Source organism: Cupressus sempervirens, chromosome 1 (assembly GCF_028749045.1).
Source record: "Cupressus sempervirens isolate cs-2001-9-10 chromosome 1, ASM2874904v1, whole genome shotgun sequence".
NCBI lineage: Eukaryota > Viridiplantae > Streptophyta > Pinopsida > Cupressales > Cupressaceae > Cupressus > Cupressus sempervirens.
In genome coordinates, this window is record NC_143118.1 from 697,175,904 (window position 1) to 697,194,471 (window position 18,568).

At 32.2% G+C, this 18,568-nt stretch overlaps 1 protein-coding gene across 1 annotated transcript; it reads right to left on the reverse strand.

Moving 5' to 3' along the window:
- Nucleotides 1-613: 613 nt before the first annotated feature.
- LOC149579856 (stem-specific protein TSJT1-like) lies at nucleotides 614-9,399 on the reverse strand. Its single transcript, XM_089787333.1, has 5 exons — nucleotides 8,867-9,399; nucleotides 7,584-7,824; nucleotides 7,361-7,481; nucleotides 962-1,068; nucleotides 614-859 (listed from the first exon to the last, which is right to left on the reverse strand). The coding sequence occupies exons 1-5, from the start codon at nucleotides 9,058-9,060 to the stop codon at nucleotides 821-823; spliced, it is 702 nt and encodes a 233-aa protein (XP_089643459.1). The 5' UTR covers nucleotides 9,061-9,399; the 3' UTR covers nucleotides 614-820.
- Between the last annotated feature and the right edge of the window lie 9,169 nt (nucleotides 9,400-18,568).

Here is an 18,568-nt window from a genome sequence, read left to right on the forward strand (position 1 = left end):
TTAGTTTTTGCACTGACCTAGATCAAGTTAATAGTAATGGAAGTGAATCAAACAAATATACAATTGAATTATAAGTTAATGAAAAAGTCATCTCAAAATTTTCAAAACAATAATATCATGATGATATGTTTTGATAATTGTATGGTAGAATCTTCATGACTTTTAATTCTATGTATTTCTATATTTAACTAATCTTGTTTTCACCTCTATGTGGTTGCCTGTTCATCAATTAATCTAAGTACTCACACATTTAATTTAATTTTATTTATGAAATTGCATAGTATAATATTAATCAATTTAAAATTCAATACTCATTTATTTAATTGATTGAGTTTATTTAATCTCTACATTTAATTTAATCTCTATATTTAATTTTAAAAAAAATTGTCAACACCAATTTTTATATCTAAATTTTTTTATTGAATTTATTACCCAAATTATCTAATTTATCTAATATATTATATTTAGGAGATTTTTAATCATATGAACAAATTGATATAGTAAAAGTTATATATTCTTACTATTAAATTTTAGTTTGAAGAGAGCTATAGAAATAACATTATCGCTTGAATCATTCACATAAACTATAGAACTTAATTTGGTGGGAAGTTGGTAAAAGGTTCAAATAGAGAAATATAGATATTTATGATATGGATGCAATACCCATGATACTACAAGCATCTATACATAAATTAGAAGTATAAAGCTTCATATTCAAATATGCATGTACATTGTAAAGTTGCATAGGAGGCCTCAAACAAAACAACCATGGATTTCGACCATGTCCCATTGTATGTATTTTGTATTGACATGGTGCTTTTTAGATGATGGAAGAAGGGGTGCAACTTTCTCCCTCAACCTACAAAATCTAAATATCAGTATTAGATATATCAAAACTACTTAGACTAAATAAACAATTAAAGAAAAATGCCAAATTAATTTTGTAGAAAATTGATATAACCTTAATGGCAGTACTACACATATCGTTATCCATTGTAGGAATGGCCTTCACCATTTGGCTTGGATCTTGATGGCTTCGCAAGCCTAAGTTACTAGAAAATAAACAACCTACATAACACAATTCATTTGTTACGTGAAAATATTTAATGATCTAGAACCTTAAAATTCTCAAAGTATAAGTGTGTGAGTGTGCGTGCATGCGCGTGCTTGTGTGTGTGCACCAACATTTGAATTATATGTTACAAAAGTGTTCAATAGACCCTGCCCCATTCTTTAATAGAAGTAAGATAAATTAATTTTTAATAATTTCATAATGAAAAATTAGTAAATTTTACTATATTGAAAAAATGAAAATGAAAATGAAATGCTTATATTGATTTACTAATTTTTCTCCTAAGTATACTTTATAATTGAATAATTTGGTTAAAAGAGAGTGTCAAATGGATATGGTATTGACTTGTTATTTACATAGTTGAATCATCATTCGACATATTGTGAAATATACTACCTATTTAATAATGAATAAGCTAAGGAGCTCTCTAGAGGGGTTTGTAAGTGAAATAACAAGCTTGATGGTCTTGATCTTGAAGAAACTCAATGTAAAACATACTTGTGATAGAGTTATTGTAAGATATGTGATAGAAGGAAATCTAAATGATTCATTCCAAAGAGTGCTAGCTAACAACACTAAGTGATCATTCATACCCATGAAAGATAATATCTTGTGAACCATCATTCATAAAATATTGATCAATAAAATTAACTAAAGAATAACATAAATATACCTTGATAAATAATTTCTAAAAATATATAATCTCTATTATTTCTATATTTCTCTAGCTCATACAAACTTCAATTAGTCACCACCTAACATGTATTAATTAATAAAATAAAACTTCACAAAAATCATTTATATTATGTACACTTAACACCCAAAAAAATTTATTATATATATAAATATATGGAATGTGCATATTTAATATTTTATTATAAAAATATTGAATTATATATTTATGTCGTAATATAATAGATATATCTTAACTATTTTTTAAATTAAATTTAAGGATATATAAACTTAAATTTCTAATAATATATAATTCATTTTATTTTTTCTTACATAAATATATTTGTCCTTTTGATTTAGTTTTTTATTAATAAATAAATATAAGTTTACTCGATCTAATAGTGTTCTTGCATACACTTTATAAAAAGAGTATAACATGTGGAAGAAAACCATGCTAGGTGCATTGCCAATGAATAAGATTTTAGGTATTTATATTCAGGAAAATAGAAAAGAAAGCTAAATATCGTAATGTTTTAAACCAGGTTGAAAGAAAGGAATCAATAGATTGATAGAGATACCTTAGCTACTTGAATTTAAAAAGTTCAAAATAAAGGTTACTATAGGAATATGAGATTAGTGATAAAATAAATTTCCTCCACCTTTACTTTTATAGTGAAAATAGGATTGAACCTAATAATTAACTATACACTGTCTACTCTTGTCATTTTTTAGGTGAGACAAAATTGAAACTATTGGTTATCTTTGTTATGACTTGAAATATAGATAACTATGTTAGTTTGTTCACTATTATTGATGTGGTTTTAGTATTAGAAATGTTTCTAGAATTCCTTGACTAAATTTCAATTTGAAATATTTTAAAATGAAATCTCATTATTAGATATATTTTAGAAAATATCTTGGCTACATTTTTAAGAGAAAATCTTAAATGAAATGTTTAAGTATTAGAGATGTTTGATAAGATCTAGTGATATGTAGGGTTATTTTAGCTATTGTCTTTGAAATCACCAGGAGACAGATTGAGGTTTCCGTCAGAAATATAAGTGAAAAAAATACATTAGAAGACATAAAAAGAAGACAAATAAATAAAATATACAAAAATCCAGCAAATTATAGTAACTAGATATACTGAACTTTTTGTTATTATAATAGTGTTAAAACATATAATTTATTGTTCTTATATGACTAATTTACTAACCAAATATTCAAAGCTCTTTATCACTAGCACTTGCACCCAAAAGACATGAAATGGTTATGTTGATAGTAATACATACCATGTTAAGATTCTTGGAGATAAAGGTGGGAAGCTAGGTATATTATCCCTCTCATTTTCCTTCTTCTCTATCTCCTCCTCTTCCTTTTCCTCCTAAGTGTTCTTATCTATCTACTCCTCCTTCCTCTTCTCCTCCCCTTTCTTTACTTTCTTCTTTTTCTTCCTCTCCATATTTTTCTTCTCCTCCTCCTCCATCTATCGTCCAAATTCTCCTTATATTTCTCCTCCTCCTTTCATCTCTTCTTATTCTTTCTCTCTTTCTCCTTCTCCATCTTCATTCAGTCCTCATCCTTCTCCTCCTCTTAATTCTTGTTCATGTTCTTCTTCTTCTTCTTTCCCTTCATTCTCTCCTTTTTCTCCCCTTTCCTCATCCTCCTCTCTTTTTTTTCTACTTCCCTCCTTCTACTTCTCCTCCATATTCCATATTTTTCTTTGAATTCTTGTTTGACTTGAATGTTCCTTTTTTAATTGTCTCCTTCTATTGATTCATCTTCTTCTCCTTATCCCCCGCCCACCTCTGCATTCTTTTCTTCTTTGTTTCTCCTTATGTGTCTTATCAAATTCTTTTCTATTTTCTCCTCCTCCTCATTTTTCATTATCCTTCTACTTGAAATGATCTCTATAAGAAATAATAAGAAGACCATTATACCACAACATCATCATTTGATATATTTTACTATTGGCATAACTATCGAGAACTTCTAAAAACCCCATCTCTTGATATCCCTCTTTGTTTCTATATCCATACATTTGTCTCTAACTTGTGCACTCTAACAATATACCTCATTATGCCTTTATATATTCCATACTCACACACATAGTAGACACTACTTATTTCTCTCTCCCTATACTATATTGTATCTTACCCCTATCTTTACCATTCACGTCTCTTTATCTCTATCCCATAACTTCTATTTCTCTATGATCCACTCCATCTATCTATATATAACCCCATATATCTTTATGATTCCAACTCTTCTATCTGTCTCTCCTCCTCATATTTTTCTCCCTCCAACTTCCTTCCTCTTTGTCTCTCACTTTATTTTTCTCACTTGAATATACATGCACTCCCTCTCCCTATTTTTATATTTATCAGTCTTTCTACCTCTCTATTTTTTTTGTCTCTCCTTCTATTATTCATTTTAATCACTCATCCCCCGCCTTCCCCTTATCTCCCCCTATATCTCCCTAGCCTTATAGCTATCATTTCCTATATGAAATAGGAAACCTAGAATTTTCAAATCAACTATTCAACTCTCTCTCTCTCTCTCTCTCTCTCTCTCTCTCTCTCTCTCTCCACACACACACACACACACACACACACACACATCATCATCATCATCATCATCATCTCTCTCTCCCCCCTCCCCACACACACACACACCATCATCATCATCATCATCATCTTATTGTAAAATTAGAAAAATAAAGACATTTAAATGTATTGATTAATATGAGCTACACATTAAATACCCTCCTTGTAATGATGTTTTGACTTATTCCCACACAATACAAAAAAGTCTGACTTTTCAAGAGAAGAACAACATTAAGAGACAAAGAAAATAACACTCAAAAGATTAGTTTGAAGGGGATGCTTTATCTACATAAAGAATATCAAATGTATTTCTATATTTTTCTTCAAGATTGCAAGATTTCCCTTCATTCTACAATCTTAGATTTGCCAACATCATAGTTAAAAAAAATCAAAAATGAAAAAAAAGGAGACAAGATAATGTCATGTCAACTTTAAAGGGTTTATTACACTAAATTTTTTTTTTAAAAGGAGTCATTTTGTATTATTGTTGTATGTGTAGGTTGTGTGCACTCTTATAGTTGTTGTGACCAAATTTATTTTGACACTTATCCTCATCTTTGCATTTAGCAAAGCATTGTTATGGCCAAATCATATAAGATTCTTTTCTTTTGACACAAGATTAGAATGACTAAATTCATATGTTCATTTTTTTTTGTTGGTTTTCTTTCTTTAGAGAAGACGTTGTATATATTTTGGACATAACGTCTTTCTATTCAATATGATTTTTTTATCAAAAAGTGGTACACATTATAATATTTAGGAAGTGTTCAAAATGACAAAGGAAAAATGTACAAAGAAAAATATAGGTTGACTTGATAGCATTTTTTTTTTCAAGCACTTGGCCTTTATATATCTAATGAATACTTTCTCGCATAAGAAAGTTATAATTATGATGGAAATAAGTCATATTGGGATCAAAAAGTCTCAATTTATTACAACAATACAAGGGTTCTTCTTAACCAATGATCCAACATATAGGATTTTTATCATATCTATAGAAGTCCAACTCAATCATATTAAAATCATGAATTACAATCCAAAAAATGCTTAGAAAATATTCAGTTATCTAATACCAAAGATTGTATCTCTTAATGATGTCGTTAGAAGTGTAAATATTGGTAACTCTAAATTTGTAACTATTATTATAAAAATGATCTAAGCATATCAAGTGTGATTAATATATTGATCAAATAAACAATTTTTATCTAGCTAAAATGATTATTATAAGAAACGATAAGACTATACAACTCAACAACTATGATATTTTAAAAGAATATTAAGATTGGAAAATAATTTTTGTCGAATTTGAACAACACAACTTTTTAAATCTATAAAAAGCCAAATATTACATAATAATATGCTTTCTTTTAAATTTTATCAAAATTAAAATATCATATAAAAAGAAAACTTATATAAAATACAAGTGTTACTTCATGTGCCTTTTCATTAACTTACAACCTATATTAACAAATTAAAAAAATCATAACCTTATAATCCTATAAAAGAGATAAAATGTTTACTTCCTTTGAAGAAGAATTTCTCCCAAGACACTATTTGGTCATTTTGTATTTAAAAATGAAAAACTATTATGCAGTCTTATTTCCCAAATGACCGAGAAAATTGTGTATGTGATAAATTAGGACAGATAAAGGGTTGAGTCAACATAAAATTATCCGAATCGCTCGAATATTTTTGCCAGGACGCATTATAGCGAGGGTGCAAGAAAGAAGACATAGCTGGCAGTCATTTCTCTCTGTATTTTTTTCACATTTCTGTGTGCGTTTCTTTAATTTTTAAATTCTCCGTAGGTATTTCAGCATTTTAAGGAACAGATTTTGTCTACGAACAACATTATAGAATCATACACAAAAGCACACAAGAGGCTCAAAAGCTAAGTTGGAGGAAGCAAAAGCGATATTCTAGGCTGCTGTTGTGCAGGAGGTAGGGAAAAGATGGAGTAGCTACCCAGGTTAATTTTGTGTATTAGAATTCTTCAAGTGTAAGTTGATTAGTCAATGTTTTTGGATGTATCTTTGTAGGTGGGTGAAGAGCTTGAAGTTAAGGTTTTGCCTTACTTTTGAATATTCATGGATCTCTATGTAGGGATCGCCGGAGCTCAAAGTGGTTAAAAAAATGTCATTTGAAAATGCTTGCCTGATACCTGCTATGTTCATACATGAATAATTGCTCACTCAGAAAACACCAACACCATTACTTGTGGTTAAATGTCCTATTAGTCTTAATGAAATGTCCCAATAGTGTCGCATTAATTGATCAATCGCCAACCATAAAAGTTTAAAAATAATAGACTATTAGTACATTTATTTTTATTTTTTGGAACTCCTTTAAGAACCATGATTGGAGGGCATCTATGACAGAACTATCAAGATTATTGGACCCCTATCAGTTGCTAAGTCCGTTCCTCTAGTTCATCCTACTTAAAAGGTCGTTTAAAATAAATTATTTTTGTGTAAATGGTGGAAGATTTGAACTTCAGGTTTGAGAAAGTGGTTTGGAGAGGGATACGCAGTGAAATAGAAACAAAAGAAAATTGCAGTAGCTCCAAGAAAGTCAGTCAGAACATTCCCATCGAAGTCTTGCTTATATACAATAAATTCTATCTTCTTAGTCATCTATTGGCTCCCTAAAGGTCACAGGAAACTATCTTCTTAGTCATCTATTAGTATTTTGATGGTGTAGGAAAAATCAGACAATGCCATGGAAGTCTTACTTACAGACTTAATAATAAATTTTTTTTTTTAAGTAAAAAAAATTAGAAAAAACCTTCAAATACCTATGTCTCCCATTTTAAAAATTTACCACACTCACACAACCGCATCCGTAAATATCCTTTGTCCTGAAAACTAAGAATTTTTTTGCAATATACAGAATTCTTACATAGTGTCTCCTTTTTAATAAAATATAAAGTTATTATGATCAAGTGCAGGGTTTTAAAAGCTTATAATCCATATAAAGCAGAGTAGTATTTCACACATATAATTACTGTTACCTTGAGGGAAGGACGCCAAGGACTTTCCACAAGCTTCCTTTAACACCTCTGCTGTATCTGAGAATGCAAGGCAATCATCTGCAGTGATCCCCCAGTATAACGGAACTTTTCCCTCACTGTCCTGCTTCCATTCATCATTCATTTCGTATGAGCTTATAACCCCATCACCAATTATGCACACAAAAATCATGAAGATAAGTAATAAGATGCAATTGGGCCTTACAGTAGCTACAAATATAGTTTGGGTACTTCTATCAAATATAACGAAGGCAAATTGACCCTCCAAGTGCCCAACCACTTTTGTTGCAGGGTATGGAGCTCGGTCTCTGAGTGTCCTGTATGCGTCTATTACCATCAAGACCTCATTTATTGATTTTGAAAGCCCATATTGCTGTCTCAAGCTTGCAAGATTCTGCAGATTGCCTTCAAACAAGCAGAAACACTCATCTTTCACTGCAAATGACCTGCAAATGGGAACATATTACAAAAATTTAAAACCCATGTTGAAGATTGACAGAAAGGATTGCCCAATATATTTTTTTCAACTCTATTACTACTCAACCTTCTCAAAATAATTTGATTCCATGAAATCTTATTATAAATTCAAAGATGATGAAGAAAGCTAACCACAACTAATTACACTTCAATTATAAATATCCATTTATTTGCAATCTACCTGTCATCTTTACTCTGGAATTTTTTTTTGTGTAAAATTGAATTCATAACATCACAAAAACTTTAAGCTAAAATTGAATTCATAACTTCACAAAAACGTCAAGCCGGAATGAATTTGACAACCAGAGGACACTTTTAAACCAAAGAAAATTTATATATTTATGGGCTGCATACAATTAATGTAAAGATATTGGACTTTTCTTAGATCAAGGTATTCAAATAATCCTCATAATAAGTATGCCCATCTGTGAATAATAAATGGCATTTGTGCAATGATTATTCCCAGAGGAACTTCTAAAACGAAAATTTGATCAAATCTTCAACCTAAAAAAGTGTTTTACAGGCTCTATAATATTTGGTTTGAAGTTAAAAATATGTTAAAACAGCTTTCTAAACAAGCATCTATCTTAGAAGATAAAGAGAGACATGAAGTAAAGCCAAATTGGTCAACAAAAAGGCTGTAATTCAGTGGTAAGAAGGTCCTAGATTTGATTCAACTTATCCATGAAAAGATAGACATGGTATCAGAGCATAGGTGAAAAAAATCTAGAACAAACTAAGATTTTTGAACATCTTTAGTGCATCGCCATAGAAACTATATCAAACCTAAACTAAGGATAGCCCCCATTATAAAGAAGGCTGAGAGCTCAATGATAAAATGCCCAACAACAAATGAGGTCTTAAGTTAGAGAATATGTAAATAATAAATCAATTCAAAATAACTTTATAAATCAACTATAATTTTTTTTTTAAAAGCCAATTTGAAATATCTGCAAGGACTCAATTTCTTTGGAAAATGATAATTTCTATCAGCCATGATTGTTATTGTACCTGGGGCGGAGAAAAGACTGGGTATCCTTTGTATAGGCCATATATGCAACATCCTCCATCTTTAGAGAGACGGCATGTGGAAAGGCATCCTGAAATGAGTTAAAGAGATCAGAAGAAGACTTCTTCATATCTGGACTGTTCATCCTCATTTCTTCTGGCCCATCTGCCACTTTTCTATTGAATATAGCCAACATCTTGATATATTGCAAATCTGAGATATATCAGGCGCTCAGTAAATGGCCGATAGCAGCAAGCTTTGTTCATGTGCTGAAAAACCAGAACATGATAATGATACTTATAGAATTAAAGTTTCTTCAGAATAATTTTATGGGGTGATGAGGATAAGAAAGATATGGACATGTGAAACAAGGAAGATAGGATAAAAGTATGATGGACAAAATGTGGGGTCTTTTTAGTGATGAAAATGAGGTCTGAATTCTCTATGAAAGATTTAGATTCCTCCGCCCTTTCACCAGTTGCACAAAATAACACAGATAAGGGTCCAAATTTTGAAAAGCCATTAAACTAAGGACACTGAATCTGGGTCTTGACATCATTGAAAAGAACATAGAAAAAGGATAAGCAAATGGTTGGAAAACTTTGTGAAGATATTCCTTTTGATTGAGACACATGTGGATCAGCCAGCCCAATGCTTTGGGAAGGCGTTACTTGTTCACTAGGCAACCCTTGATGGCCAAACATACTAGACAAGATTGCTCATACATCTTTTTCCTCCTCTCATTATCATCTTTATATTATTTGCTTGGTTTGTTGTTATTGTCAAACATTACCATACAAAACAAAAATGGATGAGCACTATGAAATAATGATTAACCATCTTTATTGGTTGGTGAATATGTCTCTATCTTTTGAAATGGATAAAAATGATGAAGTAAAGTTACGCCATCATTTTTGGTTGGTGAATGATAATTTTAGGTTTTAAGTTTTCAAGCCTTCCATTTTAATCTACAATGAAATAACAATGAGAGAAGCTATTGGTCAATGTTAAAGACAAATTGAGTGTGCTTCTCCGTCTGATTGCTAACTCATATCTGATTGTATGGAATTCACTTTACATTTAACCCGAATTTTAGCTTTTACAAAGAGAATATAGGTGATTTCAAGAAATTAGTCACTTCATTGCATAGATTGTCTTAAATTTATAACTTATTTTATTTAAATTTAAAATGAAGATATGTTTTCGAAAGTAAACAAATTCTTTGCTAGCAACAAATATTTTATTGTAAAATAGTTTTCAGTATAGGTTGTCAGCTAATACTTTATAAATAAAAGAGTTTTCAATATATAGAATATATGTTTATCAATAATATAATCAATCATTAAAGTATAATATTTTATTATAAAATAGTTTTCAGTATAGTTTGTCAGCTAATAGTTTATAAATTATGAAAGAGTTTTCAATATATAGAATATGTTTATTCATAATATAATCAATCACTCAATTTGGTAATAAAGTATAAAGTGGTTTTGTTGAAAAATAAAAGTTTTAATCAATTTTTTGATTATTTCTAATATAAATATTAGTTTTTAAATATTAATTAAATATAATTTATTATTTTTAAAGGTGAAAAATAAAATCATATAATATGAATATTTTGTTTTTACTTATGTTATTTGTAATAGTGGTGATGTGAAAAAAAATTGCTTTTGGATTGTCCAAAAGCACTTCAAAATCTAATCTAACTTTCCGCCTCCACAAGCTTATTACCATATCATAGTTTAACTATTCTAACCATATCATATTATGTCTACTATTCAATTGTTCTCACCAAATTTTGAAAATTGAAGCATATATTCAATATAATTTACAACCTATATTATATGTTATATTGTATACATGTTTAGCAACATATGTTATATATTATATTATAAAATAATATTATAAATTCTAATAAATTATATTATAATATATTATATTTTATAATATAATATAACATAATGTTATATTGTATTATAATATAATACATTTTATATTGTAATATATAATATAATATAATATCACATATGATGCTTTGAATGGGTCAAAGGGGGTCATGGCCCCATAACCCCCTTTGACCCATTCAATAACATCATTTGTCTTATGAGGTCCTAAGAGCCCTTCAGACACATCATATCATTCAAATGGGTCAAATGGGGTCATAGGGTTGGGGTCATAAGGAACCCTATGACCCCTTTTGACCCATTTGATTGGATAATATGTCTTAAGGGGTCCTAAGAACTATTACGACACATAATACTGTACTAATGCGTCAAAAGGGGTCATGGGGTACATTGACCAATTTGATGACAACATATGGGGTAAACCCACAACCCCCTTTAACCCCTTAAGATACATATGATGTCATCAAATAGGTCAAAGGGGGTCATAAGATTTCCAATGACCCCCTTTGACCCATTAGAATCATATTATGTGTCTTAAAGGGTCGTAGGACCCCTTAAGACACGTATGATGTCATCTAATGGGTGAACTCTATGAGCCCCTTTAACATTTTTAAACAATTTGATGTGTCTAAAGGGGTCCTACGACCCCTTGAGACACATATGATATGATCAAATGGGTCAAGGGGGGTCATGGGGTACCCTATGACCCATGTTGACCCATTTGATGTCATCATATGGGTACTCCATGACCTCGTTTATCTCACTCAAAAGCATATTATGTGACTTAAGGGGTCCTAGGACCCCTTAAGATACATATGATCTAATTGAATGGATAAAAGAGGGTCATGGGGTACCCCATCGGCCCCTTTGATCCACTAAAATGATATTATGTGTCTTCAGAGGTTGTAGGACCCCTTAAGACACATATAATGCTTTGAGTTGGTCAAAGGGAGTCATGAGGTACCCCATGACCCCCTTTCACCAATTAGATCAATATTATATATCTTAAGGGGTCTTAGGACACCTTAAGGCACATAATATCATTCTAGTGGGTCAACGGTGATCATGGGGTACCCAATGACCCTCATTGACCCATTCCATCATATCATATTTATCTTAAATAGCCATATGACACCTTAGAACACATATGATATGATCAAATGGGGGAAAGAGGCTCTCAATGAATCCATTTGACTCATCTCATGTGTCTTAAGGGGTCTTAGGACCTCGTAGGACATATATGATATGATTAAATGGGTCAAATGGGGTCATCGAGTACCCCATGACCCCATTGAATCACTATAATGATATTATGTGTCTTAAGGGGTCCTATAAACCCTCAAGACACATATGATTATTTGAATGGTCCAAAGTAAGTCATAAGGTACCCCATTGACCATCTTTAATCCATTTGATGAGAACATATGCATCTTAAGGTGGCTCATGACTCTTTCAAACAAATATTATATGATAAAATGGGTCAAAGAGGATCATAGGGTTCCCTATGACCTCATTTGACCCATTCAAATGATATCATATGATGTGTCTTGAATGATCTCGGGACCCCTTAAGACACATATGATCTGATCAAATAGGTTAAAGGAGGACATGGTGTACTACATGACCCCCTTTGACCCATTAAAAGAATATGATGTGCCTTAAGGGATCATAGGACCCCTAAGAGAATATTTTGTCATCTAATGGGTACAAGGGTGTCATAGGGTACCCTATGACCCATTTCAACCCATTCAAACTTATGAAATATGTTCCTAGGGGTCCTAGGACCCCTAGCAACATATGTAGTCATCCAATGGGTTAGTCGGCCCATTCAACTATATGAAATATGTTCGTAGGGGTCCTAGGATCCCTAGGAACATGTATTTTCATCCAATGGGATGAAAGAGGTCATATGGTACCTTATGACCCCTTCCCACCCATTCGAACATATGAGATATGTTCCTATTGGTTCAAACTTATGTTTTCATTTGATGGGTCAAAAGGGATCATAGGATACCCTATGACTCCTTTCAACACATTCAAACATGTGTTGTAATCTAATGCGTTGAAAGAGGTCATAAAGAACTCTATGACCCATTTTGACCCATTTAAATATATGATATTTTTTCTTAGGGGTTGTAGGACCCTTAGGGACAAATGGTGTCATCTAATGGACTGAAAAGGGTCATATAGCACCTTATGGTCCCTTTCAACCCATTCAAACATATGAGATATGTTTTTAGGGATCCTAGCACCCCTAAGGACATATATTGTCATCAAAAATATTGAATGAGGTCATACGGTACCATGTGACCCCAATTAACACATTTGATGATATGATGTATGTCCCTAGGGGTCTTAAGACCCCTAATAACATATGTTGTGAACTCATGGGTTGAAGGAGTCATACAGTACCCTATGACCCATTTCAACCAATTCAAATATATGTCGTATGTTCCTATGGGTCTTAGGTCCCCTAGAAATATATGTTGTTATCTAATCAGTCAGAAGGGGTCATAGGGTATCCTATGACCCCATTTGATCCATTTGATGAGATGATGTAAGTCCCTAGGGGTCCCTAGTGTAGAGGCTCAAAAATGGTTTGCATCTACGATTTCATCACTTCTTCATACTAATTTATTCCATTTTCCCATTCTACTAATTCCAATCTTTTGGCCAACTTGATCATATCTCAATAGTGTCCATCATCGTTCACATCCTCTTTCACATCAATTTCATATCATTTTGAAATCATTTCATATCAACTCAAAATCATTTCATATCAACTCAAAACCATTTCAAATAAACTCAAAATCATCCAAAATCAATCTTAATCAACCATAATCATCATGAAACATATCAAACATTCAAAATCAATCATCATCTATCCAATCCTAGGCATTGTTGTGGCTTTTAGCACCTTGGAAACCTATCAATCTATCAAATCTTATCAATCTGACCTTAGTACTGTCATGGCTCTCAATGCTAGGTCAAACTATCATTCATGTCATCCAATCTTTGACATCGTTGATTCTTTCAATGTCAGATCATGACATCATCAACCACTTTAATAATATTGACTATGTCTATCCATATTATTATGATCAACCTTATCAATCGATCTCGATCCTGTAGCATTTACAATGCTAGTTAAATGTTACATATCTTTGATTCATGTCATATGTCCTTGGCATGTTATCAATTTTGATCAATCAATCAATTTGACCATGGCTTTGGTCTACCTGTCATCATCCTATTCAATCCGTATCATCATCACATTTTCATCAAAGGATACTGTCACACTTATTTAATCAATTTGGCCAATCATTTACTAATTTTCTCTATAGGATTAAATAACCCATAATTTAATCCTATGCCATTTCACTAATTATTCTTCCTAATTGTCATCCTCAATCAATTAATTAATTTTATTAATTGAATGATTTATCATTCACAATTTCCTAAGTCATATTTCCCTCCATTAAGTCCTTTTTTATTAATTTCTATTTGTGTGGAATAATGGATTTTTAATTCAAATATTTCACAAAATATTGACATCGTCATGACACATGGGTGTGACACCTCGTGGATTCTCCTTTGACACTTGGCTAAGATATGTCATAACCCAATATTCTTATTCCTTATGCGCATTCATATTCGGCTTCCTTTGTCATAGATTCTTGGCTTTTAGTGGGCTTGAGGTGTCATATGACACGTCATAGATTCTCTTCCATATTTAGCCAAGTTTGACTTCCAAACATCATAGAATCCTACACTTGGCATCTTGTGTCATACACGTCATGAATTCTCCAAGGAATCTCTTGAGAAGTTTCATATCTAAGGGTGACAAATCCAATGCTCTCACATTGTGTGTTGATTGTAAAATGGGCATTCTTCCTCTTATTTTTGGTCCTAATAATTAAGTCATTTCAAGTCCTTAGTTGTCTTATCTTTTGCTCCAACTCTCATGCTTAAATCACATCTTCTAGTATTCTCATAGCATTATCCATATCATAGACTTTTGCTTCAACGTTGTGTGCACTATAGGCAATTTTGGAGCTACATCATATGGAGAAGAAAGAAAGACATGGGAGCTATAAGTGAAAGAGGGAGTTTTGGATTTTTTTTCTTCTTTTGATTCATTTGGCTTTCATGGTAGACTAGAGGCTATTAATATATGATTATTGAGTTTATGATTTTCTCATAGTATGTTAGACATTAGCCCATTTTCTGGTCCTACGCCTAGATCCTTAGGAACATATGTTGTCATCTAATGGTTCAAAAGGGGTCATAGGCTACCCTATGAACCCTTTCAACCCATTCATACATATGAGATATGTTCTTAGGGTTCATATGACCCTTAAGAACATATGTCATCATCTAATGGATTGAAGGAGATCTTAGGATATCATATGACCCCATTTAACCCATTTGATGACTTGATGTATGTCCCTAGGGGTCTTAGGACCTTTAGAAATATCTATTTTCATTTCATGGGTCAAAATGGTACCCTATGATCCCTTTCAACATATTCAAACATGTATTGTAATCTAATGGGTTGAAAGGGGTCATAGGGTATCCAATGACCCATTTTGATCCATTCAAACATATGAGATATGTACATAGGGGTCGTTGGACCCTTAGGAATGTATGTTGTTATCAAATGGGTTGAAAGGGTACATAAGGTACCTTATAACCCCTTTCAACCCATTTGAACATATGATATATGTTCTTGGGGGTTCTAGGACCCCTAGGAACATAAGTTATCATCTAATGTGTCAAAAGGGGTCATATGGTACCTTATGCCCCATTTGACACATTTGAGGACATTATGTATGTCCCTAAGAACATATGTTGTCATCTAATGAGTCTAAAGGGGATATAGGGTATCATATGACCCCTTTCAACCCTTTCAAATATGAGATATATTCCTAGTTGTCTTAGGACCCCTACAAACATATGTTGTAATCTAATTGGTTGAAAAGAGTCATAGGGTACATCTTATGATCTCTTTCGACCCTTTCAAACATATGAGATATATTCTCTGTGGGTCCTAGGACTCCTTGGAACATATGTTGTCATCTAATGCATACCCTATGATACCATTTGACCCATTTGATGACATGATGTATGCCCTTAGGGGTGATAAGACCACAAGGAACATATGTTATCATCTAATAGGTTGAAATGGGTCATAAGGTGCATGATTAGACCTTTTGACCCATTCAAACACATGACATATGTTCCTAGGGTTCGTAAGACCTTTGAACAGATGTCATCATCAAGAGGGTCAAATGGGATCATAGGGTACACTATGACCCCTTTTGACACATTTGAACATATGAGATATGTTCCTAAGGGTACTATGTTTCCTAGAAACATACGTTGGACATCATCTAATTTGTCAAAAGGGGTCATAGGGTTTGCTATGACCCCTTTCGACCCATTCAAACATATGAGATTTATTCATAGGATTCATAGGACCCTTAGGATCATATGTTGTCATGACAAGGGTCAAAAGGGTTCATAAGGTACCCTATGAACCCTTTCGACCCATTTGAATGTATGACATATGTTCCTAGGGTTCCCTAGGAACACATGTTCTCATTTAACAACATGAAAGGCATCATAAGGTACCCTATTACCCCATTTTGACCCATTTGATATCACGAAATATGTCTCTAGGGCTATTAAAACCCCTAGGAACATATGTTATCATCTAATAGTCAAAAGGGGTCATAGGGTACCCTATGATCCATTTCTACCAATTCAAACATATGAGATATGTTCATAGGGGTTCTAGGACACCTAGAAACATATGTTGTCATCTAATGCATTAAAAGGGTTCATATGGTACCCTAAACCCTTTTCGACCCATTCAAACATATGAGATATGTTCCTAAGGGTCTTGGAACCCCTAGAAACATATGTTGTCATCTAATGGGTGCCCTATGATCCCATTTTATCCATTTGATGAAATGATGTTTTTCTATAGGGATTTAGGACTCCTAGGAACATATTTTGCAATTTAATGGGTTGAAAGGGGTCATAAGGTGTCTTGTGACACCGTTTGACCCATTCGAACATATAAAATATTTTCTTATTGCTTGTAGGACCTCTTGGAACATATGTTTTCATCAAGAGGGTTGAAAGGGGTTATATGGTACCTTATGACCTATTTTGACCCATTCATTTATATGATATATGTTGCTAGGGGTCTTAATTTCCCTAGGAACATATGTTGTCATCTAATGAGTCAAAAGGGGTTATAGGGTACATTTGACCCTTTTGATGACATGATGTATGTCTAACCCCAATCAACAAATGTTGTCACCTAATGGGTTGAAAGGGGTCATAGGGTACCATATAGCCCCTTTTGAACAATTTGAACTTATAAGATATGTTCATAAGGCTCCTAGGATCCCTAGGAACATATGTTGTCACCAAAAGGGTCAAAGGTGTCATAGGGTACCCTATGGCCCCTTTCAACATTTTTGAACATGTGAGATATGCTTCTAGGTGTCTTAGAACCCCTAGGATTATATGTTATAATTAAATGGGTCAAAAGAGGTCACAGGGTATCTTAAGACCCTTTTTGACCCATTACATCATATTATCTATGTGGTCAAGGAACCTAGGACCCCTAAGAACACATCTTGTCATCGAATGGATCGAAAGGCGGGTAAAACCATAAATCTGTGTCACCTTTTATAAAGAAACGTGATATTAGAATGTGACAGTTCAACATTAATGACAAAAAAAATGGTATTTGTGTTTAAAATATGAAGATGATGTAAACTAATGAAATGTGCAGAATTGTATGAATTTTATGCCTATAATTTTTATAAATTTTTTGACTAAGAATTTATTCATTTTATTTTATTTTGAAGTCCCTTTTTTAACTGTAAAAAATATAGGATGTAGTTCCCATCAAACAAGTATGTGCAAATCATCTTTTTTTGTTCTGATTTGAAAATACTTTATAGATGACATGTATAGCTAGTGAACAAAAAAAGAAATAATTATTTTTGATGTATATTTTCTTTGTTATAAGTACTCAAGTTCGACCTTGTCAAAATCCAACAGTTTTTTCCTCCCGTCAAAACTTCCCTATCAAATCTATACCTTCTTGAAAAAAAATTACATATTCGTGAAGAGGATTCTCTCCTCTAGTGATAAATATTATTTTTTTATTTTTTTGATATGATTTACTATTTATTTTTTATTTTTTGAGAGAGCATCTTCTGAAATGTTGAAATATTGACTTATAATATTTTGAGATTATAACATATTATAACTAATCAAAACACTCAAAAATTTATATAATGATGATATTGAATCTGAGATCTATAAAAAAGTATTTTTAGTTTTTGAAAAAAATTGAGTTTTGATAGAGAAATGAGATTTGACCAAAATAGGTTTTTGTATCACAAACGGTGACACAGATCTGTGCTTTTACCTAGGCAACATAAGATATCTTATGACCCTTTTAAACCCATGATATCACATTATCTATGTGTTTAGGGGTTCTACAATCTCTAAGCACACTTAAAGACATCAAATAGGTGAAAAAGAGTCATAGGATATTCTGGGACCCCTTTTGGCCTGTAAGATCACATTATCTATTTTGGTTAGTGGTGTTAGGACCCCTAAGCACACATATAGTGATTGAATGGGTCAAAATGGGTCACAAGATATCCTATGACCCCTTTTGATCCTTTAGAACCATGATATGTATGATTAATGGTCATCAAAAATTTAACAAAATAAATATTATGGGTGCTTAAAAGTGGTCATAAGTAT